This window comes from Homarus americanus, unplaced genomic scaffold (assembly GCF_018991925.1).
Source record: "Homarus americanus isolate GMGI-L3 unplaced genomic scaffold, GMGI_Hamer_2.0 scaffold48220, whole genome shotgun sequence".
NCBI classification, from domain to species: Eukaryota; Metazoa; Arthropoda; class Malacostraca; order Decapoda; family Nephropidae; genus Homarus; species Homarus americanus.
Genome location: NW_024755060.1, coordinates 458,386 through 481,152, shown reverse-complemented (window position 1 = coordinate 481,152; position 22,767 = coordinate 458,386). Strand labels below are relative to the sequence as shown.

Sequence of the window (22,767 nt, the reverse complement as noted above, 5' to 3'; positions counted from 1 at the left end):
ACAGTATATTGTTTAAATACCTTCATGCTAAAGTGTAGACCAGCATTATCTATATACATGCTAGGTAAATGTAAACTTGTATGACGATTTTACTGAATAAATATCTATATATTTTTATAACCTTTAGTGTGTTGATCATAAGATAAGTAACGTCCGGTGTGCGTTATAACATTAGCCTTCCTGGGGGTGGTGGGGGTGGATGCTGGGGAGCCGGGGGGACCTCAGACCAACGCGTGCGTACCACGTTGTCGCCTACCGTAGTACCTGCTGTCTGTGTTGGTTACTGAGTGTTAAGTTGTAAGTATGAGTCCAGTATTATCTGAATATTATAGTTTATGAACCTTAGTATTTATAGACCTAAGATAAATTGTTAAGAAGTTTAGCGAGTTAAAAAGTTATTCCATTTGTCAACTTGTGTATGATCCTAGCGTATACGAGTTATATGTTGTAATTATGAACCCTGTATTATAGTTCATGAACCTGAATATTTACAGGCTTAAGATGTAGTATATTAGGTATTAGAGGCATTAAATAATCGATGGCTTGTCAATTTTTTCAGTACAGTACCAGTTCGAGGCAATGTCAGGAAGTGAATTTTTATGCTGTGAGCTATTAATAATAACAGACACACTATTTTGCTATACAGCTCTGCAAAATGTAACTAGAATTAATCAAGTGATAGAAGGGTTTACGCTAATGAGTATGATTCACTTAGAAAACTTTGCTAGAACATAAGAACACAAGGAGTCTGCAATAGGCCGGTTGGCCTGTGCATGGCAGCTCCTGTCGAGAGTTAGTGGTCCTGTTAATGTGCAGGTGTTCTATAAGACTTGTCATAGTGGGTGCAGTAACTCAACTAGACTGTTGGTTTGGTCATGATGTTGCTGAGTAAGGTATTATTGTCCGGTCCGACTAATTACCCAAATGTACCCAAATGTAGCAAAATATAGCCGTAATGAAGTCAAATAATGGTCCTACATGAATAAATCGGACTGCCAATCATTTCTCGACAAGTATTTGGTGTCGCAAAGTCACAAAAAATTGGAAAACCTACTTTAATCTGAGTTAATACATCGCGCGCATGTACCAAGGGAGCGAGGAATTACCCAAATGTAGCCGCAATGAAGTCAAATGATGGTCGTACAAGCGTAATTCGGGCTGTGAATCACTTCTCGATTATTATTTGGTGTCATAAAGTCACAAAAAATTGGTAAACTTAATTTAATCTGAGTTGTGTTGTGTTAGGTTAAGTTAGATTAGATTAGGTTAGGTTAGATACATGCACTTGTGTCTATTAACTCAGATTAAATTAAGTTTACCAATTTTTTTTGACTTCGTGACACCAAATACTAGTCGAGGTTAGGTTAGGTACATGCACGCGATCTATTAACTCAGATTAAAGTAAGTTTTCCAATTTTTTGTGACTTTCTGACACCAAATACTAGTCAAGAAGTGATTAGCCGTCCAATTTATTCATGTAAGACCATTATTTGACTTAATTGAGGCTACATTTGGTTAATTAGTCGGACCGGCGAATTTAGGTTTAGGTTGAGTTGAAATTGTTTTTCCGATGGGTTTCCATGTGTTTTGAACGATTCTGACCTTTGGAAAATAGGTGCATGATAGAAACGATAATTTTACCTTGAATAAATGTTAGCATATAGTAAATTCATGCCTTGATTATTGCATTTTCTGAGGTGCATAGGTGTAACTTATTTCCTGTATGTTCAGTTGTTGGTTAGTTTGGTACCAGGTAGGTTTTTTAGACTAACACCAGAAGTGATTTATAGAATTCGACAAAACTTCGTGGAAATGTTAATTACAGTCTATTAAATATATAGATCGAAACGAGAATTATTTCGGTGTCGTTAGGTAATTTTTAAAAGGTTTTTCTGGTAAGCTAGATTGGGTTAGGCAGGTTAATTTAGGTTAGGTTAATTTGGTCAAGTTCTAATTGGTTCTGTGCATTCACGTTTATATTTATTTATTTACTAGATTGTAAATAACGTTTTCACAAAGTTTCTTCCAATTCTATCAACTGGTGTTAGACTCGGTGATTGGCGGAACATACTTGCATGAGTCAGATACCATTTAAGCAATAAAAATACAACAAATTATCCCATCAAATCGGGTACAGTAGTTAAATCTTGCTATGTCAACCATTTAGCTTTGGTGTAACTAATGGCTCTCCTGATACAGCAGAGGAGAGGAGAGATATTGGAACCTTATAGAAGGGAAGTAATGGAGGAGTGTACAGTACAGTATACTATAGTGGTACAAAAGTGAGCACAGTGGGTCATTGTTTTAGCAACAAATAGAAATACTGTACTGTACTCCACACATCTTTGCTCATATCTTCAACTTTTAAATATACATACTACTACTACTACTAATCATTATGTACTGTAATTATGATGTACCCGAGGTCGGTTGAAGTAAAGAAATAATGCTAATGTCTCTTTGGTAATTATCACAACTTTGTTTCTTTCCAGATATTGCAGACTTTAGAAGCATTACCTTAGCTGGGCCTAACAGTTACACAAAGGTCCCCAGCAGAACTCAGCACATATTTGATAATGAAGAAGAAAGCAAATAAGAAAACTGAAGTCAAGCCAGATCCAGTCGCAAAGTAAGAAAGTTACTTAAGTATCCAATCTGTTTCTGTTCCCAAGCTTGCCGGATAATTGATATACAGTAATACAACCTGCTCATGAGTTACGTCTGGGATAAATTGGATGTAGAAATAGAGATATACTATGAATAGCTATATATAGGCAGAGTGGAAGTTAGTTTGTTCGGTAAAATTATCGTTTCTGTCATCCACCTATATGAAATGAAGGTCAGAATCGTTCAAAACAACAAAAATCATCGGGAAACCCCAACCTAACCCACCCTAAACCTAACTTTGCTGGATGACCGATACAATAATACAGTGCCGTTCTACAGAGGGCTGCTAACTGGGGTGTGCTAATGTGGGATGAACAGGTTGAGAGAATGGATAGTAAAAGAACAGTAAATAGGATGGTTGAAGAGAAAGACCAAGGAATAAGTTAAAATATGGTATGAGGTAAATATTGGATATCCAGAAAGCAACAGTTCATGTGAAATCTTCTAATAGACTACTGTACAGCCATTAAATTGTGATCCATTACTTGCAGAATTCACCGTATTTAAAATTCATTTTGTATTTGTTTTAATGGCTGTCTTTAATATGTTTAATGACTGTCTTTAATATGATTTTCATTGTTGTACAGGAGTCCAGACAAAACAATTACCAAAAAGAAGAACAAGAAAAAGAAGAAGAAGAATTTAGCAAATATTAATGACTCTGTCGAGGAACTTAAAGCCAATGTAACTGTTGTTGACGCGTCCGCCATTCCCAAGAAAAATAAGAAGAAGAAAAAGAAAAAGAAGACACCAGGAAATACCCAAGAAAATGGAGACACATCTGTTGTTGCCGAGAAAAATCAAAATAAAGAAAATGGAGACGTGACAATTGCTGAAGCTCCAGGTATCAAGAAGAAGAGGAGGAGGAATAAAAAGAAGAAATTAGGAGGTATAGTGCAGAATGGAAACACATCTGCAGATGCTGAGAAAATTGAAAATATGGAAGGTGTCGAAGAAAAGAAAGACACGCCGATGACTGACGCTGCAGAAGTGAATGGGGATTCATCTGCAGCTCCTGGGAAGAACAAAAATGTAAACACTGAAGAAAATAAAGACACTGCAAAGGCTGCACCAAAGAAGATAAAGAGAGTGACAAATGATGAGGAAAAAGAGAAGGACACAAGAACAGTGTTTGTGGGAAATGTGAACATAAAAACCAAGCGTAAAGAAATTAGTCGTCTCTTCAACAAATATGGGAAGGTGGGTACATACTGTAATAATGTCATACTGGTAGCTTTTGTTATCACTGTGTTGTTTCTGTTGTCTATTTTTTATTTTAGTTTTGTTCAGGAGTGATGTTACATCTTTTGGATCACCTGAAGATTAGCTCTCCCTCCCCAGATTATTTCACTTGATTAAACACCCAATACTATGTGGGGGTGTTTAGGTTATGTTATGTTAGAGTTGACAGGACTTCTGTTTGCATCTATACATCACTCAAGTGTGGTGGGGGTCCATCTGTCCAACATGTTTCCATTTATTCACTTCAGAAATTCCTTGGGATTGAAAGGAAATTTGGTATACTGTCCAGGTACCTGCAACGTTAATGTCTATGTTTAGTGATAATGAGCATAAACAGTGTTTTGGGGGGTAAATATTTACTACATGTGTGACCGTAACTCAGACAATTTTCCGTCTGTCTTTATAGAATGTCATATTCTTTAACTAACTTTAAGAAGACATTGTTGATCAGGATAAACTCAGTTACTGTATACTACATGCAAGGGCTCTTCTTTATCACTTATTTTGAGTGAATATTAATTTATTTCTTTATCACTGTTGCTTGGCTGTTTCATAATTCAGCACCGAGTTCAGTGGGGCAATACGTGCAGTATATAGTTTGCACTCGGCTACTGAAAAGGACAGTACTGTATTGCGATACCGGACTTTTCACATGCCATGCAAAGTGAGCCATAGCCGGAGATTGATCTCTTTGTAGCTCAGTTTATTTACAAATCAAAAAAATGGCAGTGGTTACACGTACCTAATTGTCTTCGTTCTGTAAAAAAAATTTTTGTGATTATTCTATACATCGAGGCAATTTCTGAAGTAAAAACATAACTAATTAACTGAGGGTGTTGGTACCCGACCAGAAGTAACACGATGATGTTGGTGGTACAGTGGAAACGTGTTATCTCTCACCACTGTCATCATTGTCCTGCTTGGCCCAGACACATGTGAGAAGGGTGTTATCCAGTGTGACTTTACCAAACATCACAGGTTTCCTCCTGTACAAACACTGAACAAATAAAGTTCATAGCAATGTAACAAAGAATGGATCAACCGCCCGAACGACTAGTAAGCTAATATGTGGTGAAATAATCAGTAATAATTGAAGAAATTACCATTCAATGGGGAAAGACACCAGAGCAGCTAATTAACGAGTTATATTCAGCTTCAGCCTTCTTGCTTGTGTTTTGTGGAAAATTTTATGAAAATATTTGTCTATTTTGTCTTGCAGGTAGAGGCGGTGAGATTCAGAAATGCAGCTGTACCTGAACCCCAGAAAAGCAAAAAAGAAGCTGTTATCAAGTAAGTGTTTTTGTGTACTGTAAACTTAAAAAAAACAGTCTTGTGTAGTGTAGAGATGCTTTCCTTCACTTATATTGCTCATGAAGATTCTGGGCAAAGGCATCAGGCAGGACACAACAATCAGTGTTAATTGGGGGAGGCTACTGACCACCTGTTCTAGTAAGTTATTCAGTACATCCACAATATACATCAGGACATTGTTTTGCCTCAGTATGATAAGGACATATGTGTTGACCATCTGAAAACAGACCTCTGGTATTGGCCGTGTGTGGTCTCAGCCTGGACATGCTTATCTGTTGTATATTTCTTATTTCTAACATCATCTTGACTGTTTTAACCATATCTTCATGTTTGCTGTATTTTAATTCCCTGGAAAAAAGTCTCATGTACGCACTGTGAATAAACTGAGTTGTGGATCACCTTACTCTGGCAACACTGACTATCACTTTCAAGTAAAATCTTCTTTATTTTTGTATTTACTTCTTTAATGGGGGAAGGAAGCCAGTGGTTATTCTATTACCCTTATTACTTCTGGTGAGCTTGTCCTGCCATGTTTGGTTAGGTCATCTGGTTGACACCCTTTCCACATCTGACCCAAGATGCTGTAGGGAGGAGCAAGCTTCCTGCTCCTATATTACAGACATCCTTTCAAGGGAATATTACAGGGTATTATCATTATTATTATATACAGTATATATATATTATTTTTTTTTTATTTTTTTTTGTGGACTCATTATGCAGGAATATAATTTTCTTATAATTAATGACAAACAGTTCCAAGAAAACATTAAATTAGTAAGGTGCTATAGGTTGACAGATCTCTGCTACAATGTGGTTATTATCACAGTACTGTAGCAGGAGACACTAGCATACCCAAGTGAGAGGACTAGGGCAGTGAGTATTGTACACATCCATAACGAACAGACTGTGACTTCTTAGCAACTTCTTAAACTTAGGACAATATTACTGTGTGTAGTGTTGCTGTGACTTAAACAGTATATCTTACTGTGTGTAGTGTTGCTGTGACTTAAACAGTATATCTTACTGTGTGTAGTGTTGCTGTGACTTAAACAGTATATCTTACTGTGTGTAGTGTTGCTGTGACTTAAACAGTATATCTTACTGTGTGTAGTGTTGCTGTGACTTAAACAGTATATCTTACTGTGTGTAGTGTTGCTGTGACTTAAACAGTATATCTTACTGAGTGTAGTGTTGCTGTGACTTAAACAGTATATCTTACTGTGTGTAGTGTTGCTGTGACTTAAACAGTACATCTCCCATTACAACTTTCACAGAAAAAGATAGTGATGCATTTACAGTATATTTAAGAGTAGCGAAGCATTTGTTTATCCCATTCTCTTTTGTTTGATAATTTCTTGGTTCAGTAAAATTAGAAATCAAGAGGAAAATGTCTTGTTTTGTGAATGGGGAACAGCTTGGCAGAATGTATATTTAACAGTAGTTGGAGAGAATCTATGATAAAAATAGTTTGATAGTGTTGATTTGGGACAGCTTGTACTATTGTGGGAAATGGCAGGGAAAGAAGTACTGTACCATCACTCCTATTTTCTTTCTAATTCACAGGAGTATCTTCCATGAATCACGTTCCTCTCTCTCCGCTTATGTGCGTTTTGAGACCGTTGATATGATGGAAGCTGCGTTGGAAGCAAATGGTATAAAGTTTAACGAGAAGCACCTGCGAGTTGACCGAGCTGTTGCTTCTGATAAAAGAGATGTAAAATGTTCATTATTTATTGGCAACCTTACATTTGGTGAGTAGCAAGTGTATGGTATATTGTGTGTTAGGTAATATAGTATTTATTAATCGCCACATTATGTCTTCTTCAAATGCCATATTGGTTTTCTTCGTGGCAGTGACTTTCATGGAGTAGTATACAGTAAACACTCAATTGATGTTGAAGTAAACTACGTTTTATTTTTATTTTTTTAACCAACAGAAGCAGAAGAAGAGGCACTACGACAACACTTTATAGACTGTGGTGAAATAGAAAGTGTGCGTATCATCAGGGATAAGAAAATGGCTTCTGGTAAAGGATTTGGTTATGTTAACTTCATGGTAAGTTTTGTTTTTTGTATACAATAGTTGGTTCATTTTAATTTTGTTAGAGATTAGTGGATTCCAAGTCAATGGATTCATCTTACTTATAAGACTTCCTGAATCATGGAGAACAAGTATATAACCTAATGTGAGGGGAATGGAGGGGTGACTTGTAAATCCAAAGGGGGGTTCAACCTTGTTTGCTTAAATGAGGGATGGAAGGTACCGTATATCAAGAGTTACCATCAGTAGTCTATTATGAGAGCTACTTGGCTATAATCTATCTAAACCTGTTGTAAATTAGTCTTTATATTGTTTATATTCTCATGCAGGAAGTCAAATTATGAAGAAACTTTTCATTTCAGTCTCCAGATTCAGTGGAGGTTGCATTGAATTTGAACAAAACACCTTTCATGGGTCGCCTGCTTCGAGTGCAACGCTGTCTTGAAAAGGTAAGTAACTTTTTCTCAGTAATCTGTAAAAAAAAATTCATAATACACACAATTTTAAACAATTTTCTTGAATCCAGTTGTTGCTGGATTTTGTGTTTGTAAACAGCCTTGGATTTTTCAATATTTAAATTTCATAAGTACTCATGGTACAGAGAAGTTCCTGATAGCCAGTTTATGTGATACAGTATTGGTGAATGTACAGTACTCTATCTCATATTTCCCTCTGGTAACCAATATGTAGTCCACCTAGCCTAATTTAGTTACTTGAGTATTTACAGTGAAAACAAAAAGTGGAATCCCTTTATTCCTTCATGAAGTTTTCATTATTTGAAAGCAGTTGATTTACCATCAAAGTAACAGCCTTACTTGATGACTGTATGATCATCCCCAGCTGGTAAATGGGGTTGTATACATACCTCTTCCCCTTAGGTATGGTTAGCATATTAAAAAGACCTGCATGGTTGCAGACTGCTGGATTTAGTGATTTTACGATCATTCCTTCATCTTTCAGGTCAAGAAGCCAAAAGAGAAGAAATTAGGATCACCAGCCAAAAAGGGTTTAGCTTTTATGAAGCCTATTCAGGGCAAGGAAGAAAAGACCAAGCCAAAGCCACAGGGAGACTTCTCTGGGAAAAAGATGTTAAAAACCAAGGAGTTTAAGAAGGTAAGTACAATACTGTAGTGATTAATTTATATATTTGTTGTTTTAAAGTTTACAAGACTTAGGCACATTAATTTTTGTAAATAATATGTACTGTAAATGCTTACAAGTTACTGAAAGCCTACAATTTTAGGAAGGCTGGGATCTGTTAAAATGTATGAGAGTTCCAGGGTTCCACCTTTTGTCACATGGCATGGTGAAAAAAGGCTAACAATTTGGTTTTATTCGTGATATAAACCTCACTTACCTAATTAGTATAGAAAGGTGATAAATGCTTGGTTAAAGAAACAACCTTGTGTGAGCTAGACACTGCTTGACTTAAGAGAGAGACAACTGAATAAGTACCAGCTAGCCACTACAGTACAATATATTGGTGTTTATGCTGTATGCCCTAGCTCCACATCCCACCTGTCCATCCATCCAGTCTTGCTTCCTGGTCCAGTCAGGTTTGTTAGTAGGACAAGTAAAACATTCACCATAGATTTGTGATGCTTTATTGTTTTCTGTTTTTTGTATCCGTAGTTGACCTGAACAGATTTTTATGCTCTTTATTGCATTATTTATATTGTCAATGTATTTGGTCTTGACATTTTATAACCACTGGTAATATGTGTGATATAAAAGTCCCCAGTTATTTGACCTGTTTATGGATTTGTTAGTATACTCGTGGCATCAAACATTGCGAAGACAAACGATGGGTTAAATCAGTGATGTAGTCAAAACCATGAGTGAAACCATTTAGAATTTTACCTTCTAGAGATCACCTGAAGAATAGCCCCCAAGCTCTCCCCTCAAGTTTAACACCCTCAGCTTAACCAGTCTAAATTTTACCATCTTGAAATTATCTGAGTGGGCTAATATTCAGGTGATCCATAAACGTAAAGCTTAGGTCTAGTTTGTGGTCTCGATTACATGTTTGGATTAAATCGGCTGCTCCAGTTTGACCCGTAAGTGGATTAAGATTAAGCAACAAAGTTATCATAAGGTGAGTGTACTGTACTGGATATGACAACAGCTGACTTGATATACAGTAGTTTATTTTTTTAACATAGCAAGGAATTCACATGTCTTTGTGTGTCTGTCCCTTATCTTAATCACAAGATGCCCACTGTGCTTGTTTATTCAACATTTATTTGAGTGCTCGGAATACTAACTTTGAGGTGTCTTACAGTGAGATATTGTTGTGTCGTGCAGGACTTATGGGGGCTAAACTTCCATACAGTACTGTACCTCTGTTCCAAATATTGCATTGAGTGTGATTATTGTTCCTTGGACATGGTTTAAATTCCCATATCATTATTGATTGCATTCTTGTACTCAGCATCTTTGTTTACATGGTTATTTAATGTCAGATGTGATAGCAAACACTGAAGGTGAATTACTGTACACAAATAACTTTTTTAAATGTTACATCTGTACATATTGGCTAGCATATACAGACTTAAAAATTCACCAAGTCCTTGTTATCAGCAAATTTGTCATCTGTGAATCCAAGTACTGTACTCATGAAGTTGGTCTAGGGACAGCATCTCGTCCTCTTAGGAAGGTTCTAGAAACATAGATACTGTATAAGAAAAACGGTGCATTGCACAACTCTTCTGTGCACTCAGAGAGTGGATTTCAATAATCTAATGTGAATTAGAAATAAAAAATAGTTAATATGAAACTGAAATAAAAATGAAGAGCATGGATGTGTATTCTGTGTGGGCAGTTTGTCAAGAGCACATCTGGTGCATCTCACATGCTTTCAGAAAATCAGCTTAAAGCGAGGTCATTATAACATGGTTGAATTTGAACTACTGTATGGGGAATATGTTTATACTCCTTGGGGATCCAAATCCTCATTTAAGTTTTAGGCAGCAAGTACAGTATATAGGTAATAATTTATAGTGGTCACATGTTTTCAACCACAGATATATTATGGCGTTTTCCCCAAAGAGAGGGAAGAGCAATTTAATATCAAGATCTATGTAGTGCTATTTTACCAGTAAACACAGGTAACAATGCAAAGAGTGTTGACCAGTATTTGACATTGATGTTATACACCATCTGTTATTTGTACTCTTCTCCCTTTTGTGTTATGGGTGTACAGAATAAAAGGGTACAATCACCTCAAGACAGTGTAGAGAGCGACAGGAGAGGAAGTGAAACAGACAGTACAGTACTGCTTGCTTTCACCAGCTTAGTAATTGTGTACTGTACTGTATTTTACTGTAGCACTTTTAACACACTCAGAGATGTAGCCTAATGTAGGGAGGTAATAGAAATGACTAGAAAATCACACATAAAATAGAGAGATAAAAGGGAACATAATATAAAGGCATAATATTTTCAAGCACACGATGAAACACACACAATGGTGTTTATGTAATATACTTGGCCCAGGAAATATATTTAAGAATTATGCAACAAAAACAAGCTGCATAAGTTTACCTTTGACTGGACATTAGTGATTAGAGGCAAAAAGACTTCCCAGGAGCTGACAGGAGATGGTTTATGGTGGAAATTAAAAGCAAGAAAGAGATGCACCTCATCACTATACAGTACCTTAGTTATTAAATGTATCTGGGTAGTTATTGGTTACTTGATGATGTGGGCTGTAGTTAGAATTGATATTTGATGTTATGGAACTAATATTAATAGAAAGACAGGAAGTTGGGAATGATATGAGTGATCAGGTAATTGTGAGTGAATTCAAGGTTGGATGTAAAATAAATCTCTTGAGACTTGAAAACAATAAAATAAAAGTAGTTGTGGTGGATAGGGAATTGGAAAAGCAGAAGTTAAAGATTATATTGATGTAGTAATGGATTTGATTGATTGTGGTAATAACATCCTTGGCGGCGCTTGATGTAATGAAAACAAATGTCACCGAGGCAACATGTAAATGGAAATGGATTCGAGTATTGTGTGTATGTGTGTGAAAGAGGTGGTTTGTGAACATTGAATGTGGGGAAAAGAATGTGTAGTCATGAACACAGGTCCTGTCACCTCTTCTGCTGCTTTATGAACCCTGAGATTCAGACTCATGAATCTGAAGCATTTATGGTCAGAATAATGTATCACTGTCTACTGCCTTAAAAATTATGAGATAAAACATTGAGGAAAAAGGTGTCAGGGGTCAAAGTTTGTGTTTATTAACTGCTGGAAGCTTAGTAGAATGATGTATGGCCTGTAACACCAGGTAATGTTGGATGATGTGCAGTACCAACCTGTGTAGGGTTGGTGAGGATTAGGAAGAGAATTTATTTATTTATTTCCTAACCTTGTATAAATAAATAATTTCTCTTCCTAAACCTAACTAACCCCTAACCATGCCCTGTTGGTTCCATTTATACGGAATGCCTTGTAGAGTGTCTGAACTAAACGTTTACAAACTACTGTACAGGTGATAAGGTTTAGATCACACACACACACATACATACATACATACACATACACACAAGGGAGGCACATCTAACATACAGACACTTTTTTTTTATGTAGTGATACTTTTACTTACAGGTGAAGAAGGCAAAAGGAAAACTCACCAAGACAGATAAAAAGAAGTTATCCGTAGCCCGTCAACTGACTGGGGCCAAGCCTAAGGTGAAAAAAACTTAAATCACCTGTAAACGAGCACCAAACCTAAGGTGAAGAAGACAACTGAGACCACCAGTAAACGAGCACCAAACCTAAGGTGAAGAATACAACTGAGATCACCAGTAAACGAGCACCAAACCTAAGGTGAAGAATACAACTGAGATCACCAGTAAACGAGCACCAAACCTAAGGTGAAGAATACAACTGAGATCACCAGTAAACGAGCACCAAACCTAAGGTGAAGAATACAACTGAGATCACCAGTAAACGAGCACCAAACCTAAAGTGAAGAATACAACTGAGACCACCAGTAAACGAGCACCAAACCTAAAGTGAAGAATACAACTGAGACCACCAGTAAACGAGCACCAAACCTAAGGTGAAGAATACAACTGAGATCACCAGTAAACGAGCACCAAACCTAAAGTGAAGAAGACAACTTGAGCTCCAACTTATTGATATCAAACTGGGATGAAGAAGACACCTGAGACCTCCAATTCTTCTTCAGTGTTTAATAATGAATTACTGGACAGTGTTTATAAAGATTATTATCAAGTTATCATAGTTGTTAAGTATTGTATGAGGTGATGCTGTACAGTAGTGCTATTCACGGGGTTTATTTTACTGAGAAGGCAAATGGGTTTTTGTGGACTTGTTGTTTTTTTTCCTGTGCCGTAATATGAAATGTAACTGGCTTTCTCTAATGGTACAGACTTGAATATATACAGGTAAAGTACAGTACAGTATCCCTCAATTTTTTTTATTTTAGATGGATTAAAAATATGGGATGACTTTTGAGATGCAGAATGAAAATTTTTATTAATAGAAGGTTTTCCATAAGCTTCTGGGGTTAATAAAGATGAAGAAAAATATATAAATATTGCCAAACACTAAATGAAATACAGGTACAGGTATCCCCGGGTTATGGAAATTCGCTCATACGGATTTTGTAAAGTACGACCAATAAATTCAGAAAAAGGACAAAAAATTCGTCCTTGTGGATTACTGTACAGGGCGAGGCAGGAGCCAGTGGTGCCCCTCCATCTCCCTCACAGTAACTCCGATTGCACCACCTCACCTGACACAGCACTCAACATTGTTTGAAATTCAAGGGTTTTGTATGTTTATTATCATATTGTATCATAAAATAATTAATCAATGTATGTGTTAAAAAATTATTTTCATTCATAAATGTGCTTGTATTACGTCTTTTGCCAAAAACATTTCCTGGGGAACGCATCTCTAATTATATAATGGAAGTCTAGGAAAATTGGTTTCACGTTACGGACAAATTTTCAAGGACACATACCTTCTGTAACCCGGGGGATGCCTGTACACAGTACTATGTACAGTAGTATAAAGATAAACTGCCTGTAAACTAAAATGACACAAGCCATCTTGGCTGACTGGATGGTACAGGAAGTCTACCACCGTAAGTGCTACTCTACACAGTTTTAAAGTGGAATTTTTACTACAACTGCATTTTTTAGTAGTGTATTTAATATTATTTCTTTTCTGTTGTATGACCTTAAATATATTTTCATTGTCTTAGTGTTAAGTCTTTGGAGACAGACTTAGGCAAGGTTTGCTCTTGCCTTTTAAGGGTTACATTTTGAAGAACCAGCATCCTTTTTCTTTTCACTAGTCCCATTTAAAGAAGGAAGTACAGTTCTGTAATATGTTGATAATACAGTAAAGGTATTGCTCACTTATTGTAAATTTACACATGTGAAATACTTCCAACTGAGAAGAATTAACAAGAGATGACGCATCAGTTGATACCCGACTGTGATCGGGGGAACACACACTCACCTTCCTATATAGCAATCTTTACTACACCTTACATAAGTCTTATTTATTCTTACATGTATTACATGCTTAATGTTTTAATGTCATAAGATTGGTAAAACTGGTTGGAGATGGTAGTGTAGTCAAACTGTTTTGGGGTGGTGGCAGCTGGTGAACCACATAGAGGTGCATCAGTTGACACATGACTGAAAGAGAGAACACACACACAAACCTCTCACTTGTATTTTATATTTTATGTTTATTTATACTTATTTAATTGTTAAATTTTTTTTTTAATCTTTCTTTATAAAAAACAATCAAATACAGTACAGTACCCTCAAAATTCTTCCTTGATACATTGCTTCTTATGGTAAAATCAGTTTTGATTATGGAATTTTTGCACATCTCAAGGGTCATCAGGAAGAGAATCCTTCTGTAAACAAGGACTACGTTTCTGTATAATTGTACATAGTTTATAAAAATAAGATTTAGTTGACTTAGTATGTTGCAGGGAATTTTTTGCCCATCTGAATGCATTTATAATTATATAAATGAAGTGTATGGAAAAATAAGTTAGACAACATTTCTGTAAGTTGAGGGATCCTTCTACAGTAGTTAGGATATTTGTTTCTTAATAACCTTATGATAAATTTGTGATAATTACCTTTATTTGCTTTAGAGACAATGGATTCATTGTCAGTGACTAGAGTAATAGAGTGGTAGTCATTTTTAATCTTGGCAAAAAATCTGCAGCAATAACTATGCTTATTCTCCCTTTCTAACTAATTAATTTTTCTTAGTTTTCCCTTGAAGATATAATGGGAAGGTTATTGCATTTATAAGTTAATATTGAATCCACAAAAGATAGTAATTTTGTACACCAGTTAAATCATTTTATTTTTGGCTTTAACCCTTAAATACAGCCATCATCATGAGAAGTTAGCTGTTGGGATGGCAGCCATTATCAGTGGAAGCTCAATGTTCCTTGTGTTCCATTTTACATGTGGGTGGGGTAAGGAATCTTTAGCTGCCAAATAAGGGTTAAAGAAAGATGAAATGAATGTTCACGTAAGACCCTGGTGCAATAAATAAGATGGGTGAAAGTTGTAGAAGACAGAATACCTTATGGACTAAAGTTATACGTACTGAACACCTTATGGACAAAAGTTTACAGACTGAACACCTTATGGACTAAAGTTATATGTACTGAACACCTTATGGACTAAAGTTTACATACTGAACACCTTATGGACTAAAGTTATATGTACTGAACACCTTATGGACAAAAGTTTACATACTGAACACCTTATGGACTAAAGTTATATGTACTGAACACCTTATGGACAAAAGTTTACATACTGAACACCTTTGGTACTTGTACAAAAAACACAAGTTGGTACAATCTGTTTGTGTTTCTTTTGGTGTGAACTAGTGTAGAGTAAATTTGATCGTTGATATGAGTTGTTTTATTTCGCCTCTGATCTACTGCCATGTTTACTCCCATACCAGCTATCATGTTACTCCCATACTAGCTATTATATTTACTCCCATACCAGCTATCATGTTACTCCCATACCAGCCATCATGTTTACTCCCATACCAGCTATCATGTTACTCCCATACCAGCTATCATGTTACTCCCATACCATCTATCATGTTACTCCCATACCAGCTATCATTTCACTCCCTCATCAACCATCATGTTACTCCCATACCAGCATATCATTTCACTCCCTCATCAACCATCATGTTACTCCCATACCAGCTATCATTTCACTCCCTCATCAACCATCATGTTACTCCCTCATCAACCATCATGTTACTCCCATGTCAACCATCATGTTACTCCTCCATCAACCATCATGTTACTCCCATACCAGCTTATCATTTCACTCCCTCATCAACCATCATGTTACTCCCTCATCAACCATCATGTCACTCCCTCATCAACTATCATGTTACTGATTCTTTAGTTACATAAAAACGATATTTGCACAGGTGTTTTTGGGGGTTCTCTTCACGCACTAGTACTGCATCCAAGGTCACTAGTGATTTAGGGTGTCATTAGGTCAAGGTCATTATTATTCTTGACTAAATATTGGGAGAGGTCAGGTTCTTGCCCAGATCGCTTTTTTGATAAGGTTTGGGGGTCATGGTTTTAAAGGTCATGTTCATTGCTTTTATGATTAGAATTATGGCTTCTGTGACCAATAAGGTGAATGATAGTGTTATACTGTATCTAATTTGAGTTTTATTTTTTTTTTTACTAAGATAGATGATATGAGCTGGTTGTGATATTTTGTTCACACTTATGACAAATATTTGATTGTATTTCCTATTGTGAAATATTTTGTGTAATTATATAAACTACAGGGTGTCAAAAATGCATACACACCGCCACAGATTTTCATGGCGATTGCATGAATGTTTATATTACAGCAACATTTTCCTCTTTTGTGGTGGACCTCATACATCAGTAAGTGAGAACAATGTTGCTGGTGTGTGTTACAATCATTCACACGGTGTTTAAGAAAATCTGTACGGTAGTGTATACTGTATACATTTTTCTGAGACTATATGTGCAGTGTACAGTATAGAGTACAATTGCATAGACTACCTACAGGTATATATATTTTATATGAAAATGCAATTTAACAGAATCTGTAGTCAAGATTCTCATCTAGATTGTTATTGATATACTGTACTGTATTGGGCACTGGACTAGAAACTTGTCAGGAATTAATGGAAAAATGCGAGGCTATCTAATGAGAGCCATAGATGTGATGCATTTACCGTGCACTCTGAGCACAAGTCGGAAGTTTGGACAGGCATTACAACCTGAAACAGTCACTTTAGGCTTAATTTTCACTAAGGCATCAAAGAAAGTACATTGTACCCCAGTAGTGACGGCATTAAGTTTCTGTGTTATGGAGACACTGCTGTAGTATCCTACACATCAGGCAGCTTGGCCACAGTGTTTTCAACATTACGTTGTTGCAATCAGATATACCAGTACAGTAGTTATATCTTTGATACAGTGAATGTATTGTATGCTTTTGTAACCTTATTACTGGATCAAGCATCTTGGTTTTAGCCAGCTAGTCTGTGAGTTAAAACCCAGACCCCTGTGTCCCAACTTGTGACTGGTATCCAAAGATGTAAAGAATTAAGAAATTATATGATATTTCATCTGCATACCACCTGAACTATGAAGGCATCATAAAGTGAGAAGACTTAGGAGCTTTGCTTTAACTATAAACAAGATGCTCCAATTTGTTCATATGTCTGTGGCATCATATATACAAAATGTTCGATGAGGAACAATTTCAGACACCAGTCACAACTCAAACCTAGTGAATGTTCTCTTGTTCTGACCTGGCAGCAGATAAGAGTTATTTTGTCTTTAAACAGTGATGTTGGATGTGAACTGGGATCAGTCGTCCTAGGTGATGCAGGTTATTGTGTATTACATGTACAGTACTACAAGTACTGTACGGTATATCTCTATTTGTGCACAAAGCTATGTGGCTGGTTAGCTTTTGAGACATGGATCTGGCTACTATGTTTAGGTAGTAAATGTATAGGTCTTAACTCCAGGGCTTAAAATTGTGATTGGGATATAACATGTACAGTAAGTTTGATAATTAGATTATCTTTCTGCTTCATCTGGAGTCGTGGAGGAGATCCACTTGGTATTAAAGTACTGTACTCTAAGAGGGGGGGGGGGAAGCTTGAGGGTTTTGCTGTGAGTACAACAAGAAGTGCTTCACTGTTTTTTGTTTTTTTACATCATTTAAAAATTATGCAAATGTGATCAACCACCTTAGACTTAAGTCACCCTTCACAAAGCAAGGATGTTCTGTTCCTGCTCTGCCATTGCAAACAGCTAAGTGTTCTTTTTGTGATATTAGACATTTTCATTGGGTGTTATGTTGCCATGCAGTCCAAGGTATTTATGTTGATTTTAAGATTGAGCTGCAAGAATGTTTATTCTACAGTACTGTACAGACAACCCTAATGCATTAACTAGCATATGTTTTATTTTTTAATAACTGTGTACCAGACAAGGGTCTATCCTAAGGTTGCTATGAGATGTTCCTAATTTGTTTTGGTACATGATTTCAAGATTTTTCTGTGCCAGATGTCTACACTGGGTGTCCTACTTAGTTAGTGTCAGTACAGTACTGTCCTGTACCCCCCTCAGGGGTTATTGTTTATTCCTTTTCTTCAGTGCAGACATCAGAGGATTTCATAACCAGTTTATCAAAACTGGATCTTCAGTGAGTGCAATTTTAAGTCATCTACATTGTGATTTGTCCTAATTCCCAGAAGTTTGATCTTCACAGTCACCAAGTAGGGGGTCATTGATCTATATTGTCACCACTCAAGTGGTAAAGATCAAATTACCAATGTTGTGACTATCCACAGTAATAATAATAATAATAACAATCATAAGGATAATGATAAACACGATAAAAGTAATTTGAAATTATCTAAAAATGAAAATTTTCTCATTATTAACTGCAAGAAAAGTGTTTACATGAATGTGTCAGAATCAAGAAAGTAAAAGAAAAGTTGTAACAATAAAAGGAACGAAGCAATTACTATATACAAATATATTGTCTCTAAACTTATGTTATAAAGGAATTTTTCACTTACACTGGTATCATACAGTAAATGGCAGTGAGCAGACATTGTTACTTAAAACTAAATACAGTTGACTTAGATAAGACAAACTTCTTTAATTTACACACTAACATAGCACCACATGGAAAGACACATGCATGCAAATTGTTTTAAAACAATTGGTTGCTGTATACTGTACTACAAGGTATATAAATTTTGTGAAGCAAGAGAGAACATGAACTACCTTAACATCCTATACAGTACAGTATATTGAAGACTTTTTGTGAAGCAAAAACATGAAATATAGTTAATAGGTCATATTGTGAAATGGGATGGCCTGAACATGAACTACCTTACATATGATAATGTATGTAGCCATTAGGATGTAAAAAAGGGGGCTTAAGAGAATCGAATTTACTTTGAAATTCATAATTTTTAGAGTACTGATTTAAAAAAAATATTGATAGAGCTTTTTAACACATAATTTAACCACCAAAGTAGATCCTGCCTTCACGTGGGCGGTTGTATGGACGTCTACCTCTATCTGTAAATTCAGCCGGAGGAGTAGGAATTACATTGCCACCATCCCTTCTTCTCATACAGACAGTGCAGCGACTGACACGTGATTTAAGATCCCCAGCCTTTAATGTCTGTTGTTCGGGCTTTCTGAATTGTTGTTCAATTTCAATTGTTGCTAACCAATAAGAAAAGGCCGATGGGAATAAGTTACACCGACCGTGTCCCGTGCATTCAATAAACGGACTTGACCGGAAGTCCTCGAGGCATGAGCCGGGTGAGATGAGCGACTGGCCAGAACCCTGGGCCCCAGAGTCTGTGTGCTGGAGGGAAAAAAGTCATTCACACAATTAGAATAAGTTCTTCATGTTGTAAAATACTTTAACTGGCAGAATATGAAACTATCCCAAGTGATCATCTGTTTATCAATCTAAGTTACATTGTCTTTTCTAAAGTTCAATCTGTTGAGAGTTCCTGGGTCATGTTGGATAATATTAATGGTATTCTCATCCTGAGACTCGATGTGCTTCTTTATGAACTCCCAATGTTAGATTGACCCTCTACTCTGTCTTAGTGTGTTCAGCCTTCTTAACATTGTCACATCTATAGAAATGTTAGTAAATAAAGTGTTAGGATATATTTGACTTACCATGATGAAGGAGTAGCCTATCCAGAGTGATTCCCATTTTTCTGGACATTCTGGGATCTCCAGAGTCTGACTGTGAACAGCTATTACCAGTGATGGTGCTTCACACACAACACATCTGCCAAAGAAACAGGTCTTATTTGATGCAAGATTTTTTTTCCAACTTTCTGTACTATATATAATACTGTACAGTATATGACAATGTTATTATATCCAGCAAAGTTGCTGCAATGATGCTAGTATACCATGCCTATTAATAACCATATAATTACAGCACATTGAGACTGTAGCAATGCTTGCCTTCCTATTGAAATTACTCTTTCCATCTCAATGACATGGAAAAGGGAGTTTAAAGAGTTGATTATGTGAAGTTATCAGGTTTTGTGAGGTGTGAGACTGTAACCTGGTGACACCTATGGGGAAATTGTCATTAAAAAGTCAATAGTTCTACAGTAACTCTTGGTCTACGATCCATCATTGTCCTCCAGTCTCATCATTCGACACCTAAAACCATAAAGATTCATACCAAGACTCAAGCTCAACAACTAACAGTAGAGTATAAACCGTACACAAAATCTGTCAACCACAAAATCTTATACCCGTACTATTAGTCAAAAGGTTCACACATTTACTTACTTTGAAATATATTTTTCTATATCCGGTCCTTGTATTGGGGTCATCATCATTGGCATTGGTTCAGTGGTTGAGAGCCAGTATGAGTAATCATTCCTCTGAGAGTAGTCACACACATTGTTCAGATTACAGAAGAGGTACGGCATTGTGCTAAACTTCTTCAGGCAACTTCCCGGAGCACCTAGTACAAGTAGACAAATTACTGATTATAAAAATATACTCAAGTACTGTATTCAGTTGTCATATGCAAGAATTAGCGGTATAGTGAGGTTGTCTTGCACCTCGGGGCAAAACATAATCCCCCAGCAGAAACCTAGGGTTATCCTTCCTGTACCCCTCTCACTACACTTAAGGAAAACACATATGACGACTTGTATCATCTTTTTCCACCAATGTAGGTGAGTCAGAGGCATAAAGAACTAGGACTATATACCCCCATATGACATAGTTGAGGACATGTGTTTTGTGGCCAGTCATCCTCTGCCAGCTGGGCGTGGCGGTGCACACTGACTTAATACCCCTCACTTGTTCCCACCAGAAGTTTTCATTGGGCTTCAAGTTTGTTTTATATAGAGCCAAGGAAGAGTGAGGTTGGTAAAGGTATTGTGACTTGATTTTTAATGGAAAGTTTTTAATTGCCAGTGTCATCTTTTTTGCAAGTGAATATTTTGGAAGTTTATTTCATACACCAAGTGAAAAATAACAATAATCTGATAGGATTTGAAGTGAATTTTAGGGTGATACAGTATTTTAGGCACCCAGAACTTAACAAACTTGGATTATTGTATAAAAGAATTATATGGGATTTACTGTGTTTGTGTTGTCATTGTTACTTAACCTGGCTGAAGGGAAATAACAAAACTCATTACAAGGGACACACAAGAGTGTTTCTTTTGTACAAAGTGCATTTTACCTTTAATAAAACGGCTAATGAATGGTTCTCTTCATAAGTTATTAAAATATATAATTTTACATTTATTCAAAACAAATACGTACAGTACAGTAATTACTTACCAAGATCTTGTCCATGAGCTCTGTGGTTGCCCATCACATGTAAAAGTGAAAAACCTTCCCACATAACATTTGTTCCAATGGGACAACGCGGGGAGAGGATCTCCTGAGAGTGTCGGGTGATGAGGTAACCTTTTGACTTGGCAGGTGGACCTGGGGGTGCCGGGTCACCAGTCGGGCCAGTATGACCTGCACAGAGAATACAAATATAATTAATTCTCATATATTTGTTGAAATGAGCAGAGGCAACATTATTAAATACTGTACCTGTATAAGGGTTATAGTCCTAGGGAGTGAAAGGTGGATAATAGTGTGTACAATATGCTCAATTTCCCTTACCTCAACAACAGCAAAAATTATAGAGACAGTACTGTAATACTGTACACTTTGTTCCTAAACAATTTGTGTCATTTGCAGCTCCAGGGTAACTATGAGGGTTATGTTAGTATCTTATGTCTCAAAGTCAAAACCTATGAAGCTGTAAACACATTTCTTTCATATCACCTTCAATAACTCATGCTTGTTACTTCACCCTTTGCAGCATGGTTTTCTAAGGCATATTGGTTATTGTACTGTTTCCAAAAGTCACACTTCAATGGCTTGCCTAGTCTATGTGTCTTTTCAAGAGCTGTGCAAATTTATGTGAGCATATAACAGATTGAAAGTACCAATTACCCCAGGTCAAGTGGTTGTGGAATAGAGGTAATATTTGGCAACAAAAGTAAAACTTATATGCAGGTCACACCTGTAGGGCTGGTGATCAGGTGTATTTTCATCCAGCAGTAAGGGTTTAAACACCTAGTTGTTGTGTCTGCTGTGCTGCTCACCTTTATAGCATCATCCACACTCATCTTAGAATGGCAGTAGACAGACAATATATGTAGACTTAAGCCTCTCAGTGCCCAGGGATTCTTTGGGTAATTACAGCTTGCATTTGAAGTCACCTGCAACATTGCCATGTAGCATTGTGTTAAGTGGTCCTTTGTGACCTTGAAAATAGTCTTGTCCACTGCTAAGAAGAACATTATTGATGGCATTTGTTTCCAAAAAATATCAGTTTCATCCATATTAAATGCCTGTTGCAGTGTGCAGCATTCTGCCTGTATGAATTCCTTAAATTTCTCAGGAAAGGCAGTTGTGGCAATATGGTTAGCACTCACTTGATGTTGTGAAGAGGTTGCTGCTGCTTAAACTTATTGAACAAACCCTTTCTTGCCTCAAAACTCTCAGTAGATGAAGAATCACCGAGCTCCTTAAGTAAAAAATATAGTACATTTTCAAGGCTCTGGTGAATAATGCAAAACTTTGTGGCACTGAATTCTGATTTTTATATTCTACCCAAACACCTAACATTTTCACCATCTTTTCTGTTAAAGTCTTCCTAACCCAATTAATAAACTTAATAGACAAATCACTAGTGTTTGTTTTTGGAGATTGATCTAAAGCTTAACTCATTCACCTTGTAAACTCAACCAAGAGTTTCACCAGTCACCATTTATAAAAACTGCAAAAATGACTGTACAAAATATGTCTTTCCTGAAATTTTCACTATTATTTCAAAAGTTAAAATCTCAGACTGTATGCAGGCATTAAC

The 22,767-nt window shown here is 36.5% G+C and overlaps 2 protein-coding genes across 2 annotated transcripts in view; one reads left to right on the top strand and one right to left on the bottom strand.

Annotated features, from left to right (window-relative positions):
* Window positions 1-194: 194 nt before the first annotated feature.
* LOC121856389 (RNA-binding protein 34-like) lies at window positions 195-15,198 on the top strand. The gene is made up of 9 exons (XM_042351940.1): window positions 195-297; window positions 2,493-2,629; window positions 3,255-3,867; window positions 5,129-5,199; window positions 6,784-6,971; window positions 7,158-7,276; window positions 7,624-7,710; window positions 8,222-8,374; window positions 11,876-15,198. Exons 2-9 carry the CDS (start codon window positions 2,577-2,579, stop codon window positions 11,972-11,974), a joined length of 1,383 nt encoding a protein of 460 aa, XP_042207874.1. The 5' UTR covers window positions 195-297; window positions 2,493-2,576; the 3' UTR covers window positions 11,975-15,198.
* Window positions 15,199-18,214: 3,016 nt separating this feature from the next.
* The window catches only part of LOC121856314 (collagen alpha-2(IV) chain-like), a 57,078-nt gene continuing 52,525 nt past the window's right edge, over window positions 18,215-22,767 (bottom strand). Inside the window, exons 28-31 of the mRNA XM_042351790.1 lie at window positions 21,177-21,362; window positions 20,166-20,343; window positions 19,533-19,647; window positions 18,215-19,206 (exon numbers count right to left, since the gene is read on the bottom strand). Coding sequence (XP_042207724.1) covers window positions 18,853-19,206; window positions 19,533-19,647; window positions 20,166-20,343; window positions 21,177-21,362 — 833 coding nt within the window. The 3' untranslated portion in view covers window positions 18,215-18,852. The remainder of the gene's footprint in view (window positions 19,207-19,532; window positions 19,648-20,165; window positions 20,344-21,176; window positions 21,363-22,767) is intronic.